Below are 12,607 nucleotides of genomic sequence, written 5' to 3'. Positions count from 1 at the left end.
ACCTTTGCCATGGTTGGAGTTCCTCACGCTGGCTCCCGGCAATATATGTGTGTGGATGTATATACACACTTAGCAATTTAAGTTTTGCTCAGTCCCTTCAATCATGTCTGACTCTGACTGTCACCCACCAGGCTCCTCTGTCCATGGGATTCTCCAGGCAAGAACACTGGAGTGGGTTGCATCCCCTCCTCCGTATTTGTGTGTGTGTATATGTATGCACACACACAGCATCTCCTTTTTCCGTTCATCTTTTGATGGACACTTAGGCTGTTTCCATATTTTGGCAGTTGTAAATAATGCTGCTATGAACTTTGGGGTTCATGTATCATTTTGTATTAGTGTTTTTAGGGTTTTTGGATATGTATGCAGGAGAGGCATCACTGAGTCATGGTAGTTCTGTTTTTAATTTTTTGAGAAACTGCAAAACCTAACTCTTGTTGCAGTAGAGGAAGCAATGAGATTGAAGTTAGACCCAAGTCTACCTTCATTCTAAATGCCTTTCTTGTCAGTTATTGTAATTCGATAGCCTTGAGTCTGTGAACCTCAGCCCCCACTTTGAAAACTGCAAATGATAGTACCTGAATAGATGATTGTGAAGGTTGTAGTAACTGTCATGCGCATAATAGTTAAACCAGAGCTAAAGCCCCGGCAACACAGTAAGCTTCAAAAATGGTAGTTGTCTTCGTCATCATTATCACCATCCCGTTCAGCTCAGGGACTATGGATATTTTCTGGTATGTAAAACAGTGATAATGCGTACTCTCTAAGGCATCGTAGGATTGAAAAAACAGTATTTGCCAAGGGACTCTCACTATTCCAGGCACATGGTAGAGGAGCAGTTAAGTTCTAGGTTCTTTCCTTCTCCTGTCTTTGATGACATCATACTTTTCTATTGCATCTAACAGTGGGGCACTATTGCTGTTTTGTGAAGTGGTCCAGTGTCATTGAGGGGTGATCCAGAGGCCCCCGTTGTTTGGGAACCCATGGTTAATTCCGAATCTGTGGACTGCAGGATATTTTGATGGGAATTTAAGTTGTGATAGTGATGTTCTGCTGTCTGCCTGAGTCCCGTGTTGATTTTCGTTGATGTTGTCCATCTGTCATGAGAGGATCGCTCCTGAAGAGAGATAAGACCACATTTCTGGGCCTTTAAATCACAGAATGAGATTCAATTGGCTTCTTCTCAGACTTCAATTGCCACCACATCCAGATGCATCTTTGCTGATAGCTATATATGGGTGTCACCATATGACGGACAGGGAGGCCTGGCGTGCTGCGATTCATGGGGTTGCAAAGAGTTGGACATGACTGAGCAACTGAACTGAACTGAACTGATGTCTGGCAGGAATGAGCCAGCAGTTCTACTTGGTTTTTTTTTTTTTTTTTTTGAGTCTTGGATGGTATTTTTGTATGTCTTAAGTTTCCTCGCTTATCATTGTTCTGATTCATTCACTGACAAATTGTGGTCAGAAGCCTTGATCAACTGGGGGTAATATGCAAATATGTCTGGGATAGCCTGTGTAGCCTCTTCATATCATAGCTGGATATCTACATCATTCCTGATTGTATCATAACCCATGGACAAAAGATGCCATTGATAAATCTTACCCATTAATTAATGTCTGAAGAGGATTACCATTTTGTTTTTATTGACATCATGTTGTTTAGTAACTAAGTCATGTCTGACTCTTTGAGAACCCACGGGTTGTAGCCCGCCAGGCTCCTCTGTCTGTGGGGTTTGCCAGGAGTACTGGAGTGGGTTGCCATTTCCATCTCTTGGGGATCTTCCCAACTCAGGGATCAAACCTACATCTCCTGCATTGCAGGCAGATTGTTTACTGCTGAGCCACCTGGGAAGCCTTTTTATCCACATCATAGGAACTGTAAATATCCATCATAAATGGCTACACAAGAAAAACAAACCAATTCAAGCATCTCTTTCAGAGTCTTATAATCTCAATTTTGTGTGCCCTTTCTAATAAGAAGTCAAATAATTTTTCCCTCTCTGTGAAACTTGAGCAGACTTCTGACTGTACCCTCTGGACTCAGAGTCCAGCTGTTTGGCCCTGGAGCTTCAGTGAGCTTGCTGGAGTGATACAGCGTCTGTAAATGGTTTATGAATCATCTGACTTAGAAGGAAGGTTGCCCTTTTAGATTCAGTGCATCAGAAGGGGATTTCCTTTTTATGCTTTCATAATTAAGGGCTTTTTTTTTTTAGCATTTGCAGTGTTTCAAATTTAGAGAATTTTCACAATTTTCTCTATCATTCTAATGATCTGTATTCATATCCCAGGGTATATGGTTCATACATCTAAATGTTGAAAATCTACCCTTGTTGAGCAGATAGAGGTTACTATAAAAGCTGCAGAAGGATGCTTTACCAAATTAGATAATGTATGTGAAAGTGGCTTGGGATATTTGACAGAGTGTGCAAGTGTGTGTGTGTGTGCACGTGTGCATGTGCATGCACACACACGCACATGTATTTAAATTAGTTCATCTCCCATAGGAATACTGTTGACAGAGGCCTTTGCAAAATATACCCAACCCTCAGCAGGAGACAGCATCTAAAAGAAAGCATACAGTGTTTAGAGGTTGACCTTGGTGTGTATTTTGAATCTGCTTCATACTAGCTGTAGTGTTGAACATGTATTTCAGCCCTTGTGAATGTCAGTTTAATCATATGTGAAATGGGGCTAATAAAACTTTATTTCATAGGGCTTCTATGAGAGTTAGATAAGGAACATACCAAGTATTCCACTAAAAAGGCTCTCCTTCCAGATGACATATGAACACACAGAAATGTTATTTCTATTAATAGTACTTTGTTTTTGGTGGTTAGTGTTTTGAATTCTTGTAGTTCAATCACCAAAAGAGTCTTGGTCAATTCTTGTCAGATATTATATGCGCAGTGTTTGTTTATTTAGACTCTCTCTGTGCTAAAGCCTGGACCATAATACAAATTCAATAAATATTAATAGCTGGCCTTTTTACACGATGGCAAAAAAAAAATTATGCCTGTTAAAAAAGCTCTACTAATAGTCTGAGGTGAAGTAATGATGCAAATGAAATAAGCACTTTATTCTAGTTCTATTTAGTTCAGTTTATAATTGAATTTGCAGTCACTGAAGATTTTCTCCTTTATTTAGGTTTCCTGAGTTAAGTCGCTGATTTGTAAGTCTGCCTGCACTTTAGAGAACCTTCCCTCTCCACCCCCTTTCAGTATACCCCATCCTCATCCCCCTTCAGGTTCACTAAAAACTAAACCCTTTTTTTTCAGTTACACAGGACCCTGAGCATCATCTGTCCCTTCCTGAGAGTCCTGGCATGGGACAGTTTTCATTTTTGTCAGGATCAGACCCCATCTCCTACTGGAACCGGTATTTCTACAGGAGGAGAAGGAAATTCACACTCGTAAAAGAAGATGCAGCCCGTGTCTCCAGGATTTGTACCTCTGCATTGGCATATTTCCGCAGTTTGTGTCTCTGAACGGGGTTTTAATCACCTTGGCTGGAGTGCTCAGCACTGAAAGCTTTAAGGGTACTGCAGAAATGGTAGATTAGCTACATTTAACAAAATAGAAAGTTTTCATTGTGCCATAAAAAGCCTTATTGATCTTGTCCAGGCATTGACTCCAGGGCCTTTTAACCAGCCATTCTGTCTAGACTTGCAGGCTAGTGCCCCCAGGGCTAACAAAGGAGGACTGGGCTGCCTGCTGCCCTGGAAGGCCAAAGGGGTGGGCAAGGATTCAGGTTTCTCAGTGGGGATTTTCTTAGAGAACTAGAGTGATTTTATTCTCTTGTTGGGAGGCCTGTGTGGAGACTTGTCCCCCAGACCCCAACTCACTTTCTCTGCCCCCAGCATTGGCTGCGGGGGCCGTCACATGGCGGTAAACACAGGTGTCTTCTCTCCCCTCACTTGCATCAGCTTTTCCCATCTTTCCTCCTAAGAAGCCAGGCTGAAGCCTGGGATGCTGAGGCACTTCGCAGTGGGTCTTCAGGAGTGGGCAAGGCAGGAGGAGAACCGGTTACTTTAGCATTGCTGTGATCAGTTCCACTTCATTTCAGTTCAGTCTTTATTTAACACATTTTGGGGTACATGGGAGATTTTGTAAAGCTATGAATATCTGCCACTCACAAAGATACCGTGAAGGAGTTGACATCTACCTATAAATAGCCAAAGGATTGTTCAAGATTGATCTGGTGATTTAGGTATTTTATCAGAATCATCTGCAGGGATTTAACTTTTAAAAAATGAATGCTTATATTTCAAACATAAAAGAGAACAGACCCTGTAGTAGAGGATATTATAAACACTGGCTTAGTTATCACCCATATGGAACAAATCTTAATGTTTTGCCATTTTTGCTTTATGTCCTTTCATAAAGACAGTCCTGTTGAATATCTCCCTGTTTCCCTTTCTTCTCTCCCTCCCCAGAAGTAAACGCTATGTGAAATTGATGGGTAGATTTTTTTCTATTTTTGTTGCATATGAATAGTGCTGTGATATATAATGATCAGTGATCATTATGTGTGCGTATGTGTGCATAAATCAGTGGAAGTAAAATTTATTGGCTACACACAGTTTATACTCATTATTTTCTGTTTATCCTGGGCTGAATGAAGGAAATATTTGGTAAAAGTCTTTAATACCTTGTATTGATTAATTCTTCCCTGTTGATCACCCAAATGAAGCTTGGCAGTCTCTCAGTATCCTTTAGTCATTTTGGACTAGTAACCATTTGAGCTCCTGAAATGTCTGTAGGAAATTTCACATAACACCAAATCATCTTATTTTTTTTGTTTTGTTTTGTTTTTTTTTGATACGTAAAGGTGGAGAATTTCAGCAACAAGATGATTTAGATGTAGACTTATTAAGGTAGGAAATAGATTAGGTCATCTTCCAAGGTTTCTTCTGACGTTACAGTGATGATTTATTATGGAGGACTTTTTACTTGTTTTCATCTTGAATGAAAAGAGAAATTTTAAAGAAGTAAGTATTTTAAAATTCCATGTGAACTTAAAAACCCATGTATTGCTTCTACATATCTTAATGTCTGTTTGAATTTTCCCAAATTCTGTGAACTTTTTGTGACATTTATATTCCTTCCTGAACATTATGTTTGAATACAGTGAGTATTTAATTTAGTTAGCAGTTAGGATTAGTACCACTGTAAAAAAAAAATCATTTTAGATGATCTGCTTCCTGTTCTGGGATCATTCTGGATGCATTTCATTGTTATTAATTTTGTTTTTATCAAAATTACAGTCTTCCATCCTCTTCTCTCCTCCGCCGTGTCCCTAGTAATTTTTTTTGTTCTCATCAACTCTGTAGAATATAGTCTCACAATGAGATGTTAGGTACTCTGTACAATTTCCTTAGTTGTTGTGGAACTTTGATAAAAGATGCTAGTTAAAAAAAATAAACATGCAGCTTATTCTTTGAGGGCTGGGCCAAGGGTGAATGGTTATGTAGGTCTATGGATGTGTGTACTTTCTGTATTTTTTTATTCAAAAACATCAAAACTCAGTCTAAAATTTATCTTCAAGTTTGTGACCCTGGTTAAATTTTCACCATTCTATCCACCCATATCCTCGGTGTAAGTTCAAGAAATGCATCTTAGTAACACAGTGGCACAGAGCTGGCTTTAGTATTATTGATATAATCATCATATTTACTTATCATTGCCCTCATGCAGTTCCAGATGTGTCTGTTATCTTCGAAATTGGAGTGTGAAGGCAGTCCAGGCACTGGTCATCTGAGGTGACAACTGACAACCATAGTCTCCTGAATTAATTGAGGAACAGACACAAGAGTGTCGCTGGCAGTCAGGTCAAGGATCCAGACATTAGTTCCAGTGCTGGGAGAGTTGGGTTAGAGAATGTGGCTTTGATCTGCAGTCCTACTGGGCCTCCTGGTAATTTTCCCCCTGAACTAAACTCAATCGCTCAGCCATAGGTTGATGAGTTAGAAAACCCCAGGCCTTCCTTCTCATGTAGGGGCAGAGTCTACCTTGATAGATTTCACTGCATGGGGGAGCCTAGAGGGGAAGGCATGATTATCTAAGGAGGGGCAGAGCTGAAGGAGAGAGAAAGACAAGTAATATGGAAACAGTGACCACCGAATTAAGAAATATCGATCTATGGGCGTCAGACTGAGCAGACGATTGACTTCTTTCCTTGGAGGATTTGAATGGGTAAAGGAGAGAAGGTCCATGTGTCACTCCAAATGACCGCCTTCTGGAGAGTTGGGGGGAGGGGGATTCTTTCCTGACGGCATGGGACAGGAAAATGGAGTTCCCTCTACAAGAGAGAGTCTGACCCACAATTAAAATGAGAAGCTGGTAGTGAAAGAACTGTAAATACAGTTTAACTCATATAGATCTGGTGGTTATGGGAAATAAAAGGCACAACATATCACATAAATTATTATCAGTGGGCCTGCAGGGAGATGCAACACAATTGCTTCAGGCCAGGGCTCCTCGGTCATCTCGTTCTCTCTTGGCGATGTCTCCTGGATTCCTCTTTACCTCTCTAGGTGTTAGTCCATCCGCTGGACCTGTTGATACAACGCACTCACGAGCTGAAGCTCTCCTCTGCCGGTTCTCCATCCTGGTGCCCCAGGAATTTGACTCATAAGGCTCTTGCCTGCAGCTTGAGCCTCAACGCACCTGCTACTCTACCCACAGTAAATTTCTCACCATCCCCTGGGCACCCCATGCTTTTCTAATGATCCTACCAGTGAATTCATTGTTTCTGTTAAGTAGAATGTCATCCCTTCTTTTGTATGGTGAACTCTTACTCATATGTCAAGACCCATATCACCTCTTAAACGTTTATGACACTTGTAATCACTTTTTTATATGTGCATTATCAACAACAACAGCAACAGCTAATGTATCTAGGGGTGGGGACTGGGCCAGGAACCTTATCTGATTCATGTCTCACAGTGAATCTATGAAATATGTACTGTGGTTTTTCTCATTCTGTAGACTAGGAAAGTAGAAATTAGAGAAGTTAAGTAGTAAGCTGAGGTTTCACAGAGTTAGGTAAATTCCAGGGCTGGCTGTATAACCCAGGTCTGTCCATTTCAAAGTCTTATTTTTAAATTCCATGTTATCAAGTCCACAATTCCCCTGCACTCTGAGCTACAGGAGGGTGCCCTGTTTAATGTGAGTCCATGGCAGGGTCTGGCATTCTAGTTTCTTCAGCTTTATAATTTCTCTTCTTCAGTAAAATGGAGGTGAATTATTCCTATTCACACGGTACCTCACCTGATGCATAGTAGGTACCTGGAAATACTTATTCCTTGAATGAATAAACAGAAAATTTAGCTTTTATTATAATACAATTGAGAGCTATGAGGTCTTCAGGATGCTGTTAGCTTTCTAGTGATTTCAGTGAAGCGTGATTTTCCAGGCCATTCTATTGTGGACTCGAGGCAGCTCCCCTCGCCAGGATCCTGGCTGTTTATTTTCCAGGTGACAACTTGATTTACTGTTTTCCTTCTCATCACTTTCAAGGAGCATCTGCAGGCTAGTGAGTGACCCAGGCAGCGTGGAAAAGTCCATTTATTTCTCTGCTGTATCTCTCCTACAGTCTGTGGATAAGGATTAGAAATGGCCTCAGGAGGTCAGGTTTCCCGTGTGTGTTTTCCTTTGTAGTGCAGGATTGCTCATAACAACACAATTTGCTGTCTGCTGGTGCACTCTGCTTTTAAAATACCTGTTTGGGGGGTGTGGCAGGTAAAGGGTTCATCGTTTGTCCTTGGTGGATGGCTCTGCAGTTTGGTCTATGCAAATGCTTTGGTTGGCCCTAAAATACGTTGTAAGGGAAATGGGACTGGAGGAAGCAAGAGGGCAGTCACTTGTGCAGTCTTGTTTTCCTTCTTACTCAGCATGTTCCTTCCCTAATTCTAGCAGGAGATGTCCTTGGGTGATGTCTAACAGAATTCCCTCTAGGAAGCAGATTTCTGCTTTTCCCTCATTTTTGCAGATATGGTCCTCTCATAGCCCAACCGCTAACTTGGGTGTCTACACATAGCTTGTAAGAAGCCCTTAGAGGTGGAAGTTGTTCTGTATGTTGGATGCTTAGCAGGTTGCATGGAGAACAGAATTGTGTGTGAACAGACTCACACCCATCCACCTTAACTTGTTCCTTTGCCAGCAAATGACTCAGATGGGCATTTTCTCTCAGGGAGACTTCCAGATGGAGTGGAGATGCAGCCCCTGTAGTAACGAGTAGAACGGTTGTGGAATTGTGGCCTTCTCAAGAAGTTTATTTCTGTTTCTGTACCCCCCTGCCTTGGGCTCGTGCCTCTCCCATCCTCCTCAGGGCTTCTTCGCTTGGGTAGTAGAATTGCGTGATGTGTTAGTTTCCAACATAAGACCCTGACACCTCTCATTGCAACCACCCACGGAGGAGGGACAAAACCCTGCTGAATCTGTGGATCAGAGGAACGGAGTCAGCATGTCAGCCTCAGGACCACCTCCCTTTGTCTGCCAGGGAGGGCAGCAGTAGCTCATATTGTGTTTTGTGGCTCATTAGCTCCAGGGTGGGCCAGGCCGGGATGGCCAGCTGGGGTTATCTTTGCATGACTGCAGAATAAAGTACCAGGCTGCTGCAGAGGCCTATTGAAGGATGAAGAATTCAAAAAGATGAGAGCAGGGTTTTTTTTTTTTTGAAAAACCTTTTATTTTATTTTGGGGTGCAGCCAATAAATAATGTTGCGATAGTTTCAGGTGAACAGCAAAGGGACTCACACATACATATATCTGTGTCCATTCTTCCCCCCAAACTTCTCTCCTGTCGTCCAGGCTACCACATACCACTGAGCAGAGTTCCATGGCTCTACAGTAGGACCTTGTTGGTTATCCATATTAAAATATAGCAGTGTGTACCTGTCCATCCCAAACTCCCTAACTATCCATTTTCCCCATCCTTCCCCTACCCCTCAGCAATCATTGTGAGTCTGTTTCTGTTTTGTAAGTTGGTTTGTATAATTTCATTTTCGATTCCGCATATAAGGGATGCCATACAATATTTCTCCTCCTCCTCTGTCTGACTTAGTTCACTCAGTATGGCACTCTCTAAGTCCACCCATGTTTCTGAAAATGACATTATTTTATTCTTTTTAATGGCTGCATAATATTCCATTGCATATCTACGTACCTCATCTTTACCTCTTCCTCTGTCAGTGGACACCTAGGTTGCATCCTCGTCTTGACTCTTGTAAACAGTGCTTCAGTGAACACAAGTGAAAGTGAAGTCGCTCTGTCCTGTCCGACGCTTTGTGACCCCATGGACTGTAGCCTACCAGGCTCCTCTGTCCCTGGGACTTTCCAGGCAAGAATACTGGAGTGGGTTGCCATTTCATTCTCCAGGGGATCTCTCTGACCCAGGGATTGAACCCCAGTCTCCTGCACTGCAGGCAGATGCTTTACCCTCTGAGCCACCAGGGAAGCCCTTCCTGGTGAACACTGGGGTGCAGGTAAAAGAGGAGAACAGTTTTGCCTGTGTCTCTGGAATCTGTCCTCAGAAATCTGGCTCCTCCTGCTTCCTTTTCTGGAACATAGCAGGTGCTCTGCTTGGGCCCAGTAGTTACAACCGCCCCAAAGGGGCTGGCATTCTAACAGGCTCTTCTCAGTGGTATCTAAACATTCCATTTCTAAGGCTCTTTCTCTGATGAGGGTAAAGAGTGTGATCTCGGTCTGGCCTTTTCCAACCTGCTCCCACAGGGGATTCTGAGTTGAGCTGGTCCTGCTCCCGGATCCCCTGCTTGGGCTCCTGCTGCCTGAGTGGGTGCTCACCTGTCATTGTCAGTGGTTTTTCCTTTTGACAGAAGGGACTTCATGCAGTTGCAAGACATCAGATACAAGGTCAGGCACCTACTCCTCTGGGAATTTGAATTCCTGGCAAGGGTGGTGGTGGGCTATGGTGACAAAAGTGATGGAATGAGAATCAAGAGTTCTGAGGTTTTGGAACTGCTCTAAAGGCTTCCAGGTGCCTTGGATAACCTATGTAAACTGTGTGTCCCTCTTTCTTGCATTGGTGTAATCGTAGCAAAGTAACCTCACAGACTGTTGAAGGAATACAAAAGATGATTAAGAAAGCATTTGGAAATATAGAATATTATTAAAAATGGTGAATAGAATCCCCCTTTACCCATTCCTGGGTTTCCCTGGTAGCTCAGATGATAAATAATCCACCTGCAATGCAGAAGACCTGAGTTTGATCCCTGGGTCAGGAAGATCCCCTGGAGAAGGGAATGGCAACTCACTGCAGTACTCTTGCCTGGACAATTCCATGGACAGAGGAGCCTGGTGGGCTACAGTCCATGGGATTGCAAAGAATCGAACATGGCTGAGTGACAAACGTTCATTTTTCACTTTACCCATTCTTGATCTGTTCTCATCCGAGCCCTTTCTTGCCCAGTGCTGTGTCCTTGTCCTCAGATTTTAACCTCTGGCCCTTTGCTTTCCATGGCTGCATTTGGATCTAAAGTAGCCAAACTTTGGCTTCTTCCTGTGGTCTCCAGGTTTTCAGAATCCCTGTCTCTCCAGTCCTGGGGTTGTCCCTTCTAGGAATTTTTGCTTCCATTCTTATCCAGTGAAATGCAAACCCCACTAGGTTGTATCAACATTTGGGATGAAGCAGTTTCAGGCATCCCCTGGAAGAGTAGTTCAAATGTGTTTTCTTATTTTCACTGGGCCCTCTGCCTTCAGCTCTGATTTCTTTCCAGTTCACTCTTAACCCAACTGAAGCTGGATTGAATAATCTTTTATTTAAAAAATGCAAATCAGACCCTCCATCCTCTCAGTAAAGTTAGGCATTGGTTCCTCAGGACCTTTAGAATAAAGTTCCTATTTCTTAATCTCACAGCCTAAGACATCAAGCTATCAGTAACTACAGGCCCAGTTCAACAGAGATACGTATTTCTTTACATTTCTTAAGTTCCACAATTTAAAAAAAATGCTATTTTGGAATTTCTCAGAGAAATAGTTATTGATATATAAATCAGTAGTTAGATTTTTTGGGGGGAGAGAGTAGAAAACAGAACTGAGTAAATGCCTATTAATGCTGTGTATATATCAGTCCTTGGATTAATAAGTCATTTGAAAGATCAGTGCTTTATATGTCTATACAAACTGATTCAAAACCTCGAGTTATACTTATCTTGATTGCATCTAGTGTTTAATCAATTGTACACTTACAAGTAATGGGCAAACGATTTGTTGTCATACAGGGTTGAGCTCTGCTTTTCATGCAGTGAGAGTAACATTTTTATTTTAACACTTATGCAATTGATTGTAAACTTTGGAGTGATAGAATCTAAATGAATCCACACAGTCCATTAGCCATTTCAGCACCTACCCCCTTGCCAAGCTGTAGCTTTATGCTAAGCTATTGTATGCTGTGTTACGTAATCCCCTGCATTCATTTTCTCTACCTATTTAGCCTGAATTCATACAAGGTGACTGCATTGTCTCTTCAACCTCCTTCTCGGTATAAACACTCACTACAGAAAGCAGATTTGGGGGCAGTATTACATCTTTCGAATGGAGAGTTTGGAGAATTGAATTGGCTTAGAAATGTGTTTGTCACTATTTGGGTTTGCACCCTTTAGTTATATTCACTATCAACTTAGTATGGTTTTCAAGGTGATAAGAAAGTGCTTGAGCTTTAGCTACTGGAAGGAAATTAAGACAGTTCGGGCTCTTAGGAGAAAAATGTCAGTTGTGAGAGTATACAAAGGAACAGTTTCTTCCAGGTCCTCAGTCTTTCTCCTGGCTCATGCACTGCCAGTGCCTGTGCTTCCTGTAACGATAAAGGGGAAAGGAGCCTATGAATTAAAAATGATATGATTTTGCTTATCTAGAATATGATCCAGGGAGTAGCTTTCAGTAGTCTACTCTTCACTGACATGTGAAGGAGATACACGACATCTGGGGTGACATCCAGCCCAGAGAAAGGGTTAAACTGGGGAAATACATCATTGAATGAAGAGAGTTAGAGGGTTGTGAACTGTCGCAGCAGTTTTCATTGTTGTTGTTGTTGTTTAGTAGCTAAGTCCTGTCTGACTCTTTCTGGCCTCATGGTCTCTAGCCCACCAGGCTCCTCTGTCCTTGGGATTTCCCAAGAAAGAACACTGGAGTGAGTTGCCATTTCCTTCTCCAGGGGATTTTCCCGACCCAGGGATTGAACCCACCTGTCTTACTTGGCAGATTCTTTACCACTGAGCAGATATTTGCAAAGTAATATACTCTCAAGCATGCATAAAATTTTCATTGATGAATTTGCATGGGTATTAGCATAAATATGTCTGTGGTTTGCATAGTTTTTTCTCTCATTGGTTTTATTTCTTATTTATTTACTGTGATGGCCTCTTAATGATGTCATTTTTCTCCTGTGGCCTTCTACATAAAATGAGCTCTTTAGTTTTAAACCCACTGATTCCAGGAGGAAAAGAGAAACATTTCTTTTGGTGAGGAAGTGTGATTTATGTGGGAGTAGGAGGAATAGGTCTCTGGCTTGTTTATTCAAGGTTTGGGATGGTGTGTAAAGCAACACATGGCTCAGTGGTACCATTCCTTCCCTTTGAGCAGCAA

General features: G+C 42.0%; 1 protein-coding gene across 1 annotated transcript in view; it reads left to right on the top strand.

The window, feature by feature from the left end:
• The first annotated feature begins 586 nt into the window (after window positions 1-586).
• The window catches only part of LOC120853606 (neurexin-3-like), a 100,232-nt gene continuing 88,211 nt past the window's right edge, over window positions 587-12,607 (top strand). Inside the window, exon 1 of the mRNA XM_040227572.1 lies at window positions 587-656. Coding sequence (XP_040083506.1) covers window positions 587-656 — 70 coding nt within the window. The remainder of the gene's footprint in view (window positions 657-12,607) is intronic.

This window comes from Oryx dammah, unplaced genomic scaffold (assembly GCF_014754425.2).
Source record: "Oryx dammah isolate SB20612 unplaced genomic scaffold, SCBI_Odam_1.1 HiC_scaffold_26, whole genome shotgun sequence".
Classification (NCBI taxonomy): domain Eukaryota; kingdom Metazoa; phylum Chordata; class Mammalia; order Artiodactyla; family Bovidae; genus Oryx; species Oryx dammah.
The sequence above is the reverse complement of the archived record's forward strand: the minus strand, read 5'-3'. Positions and strand labels throughout refer to the sequence as shown.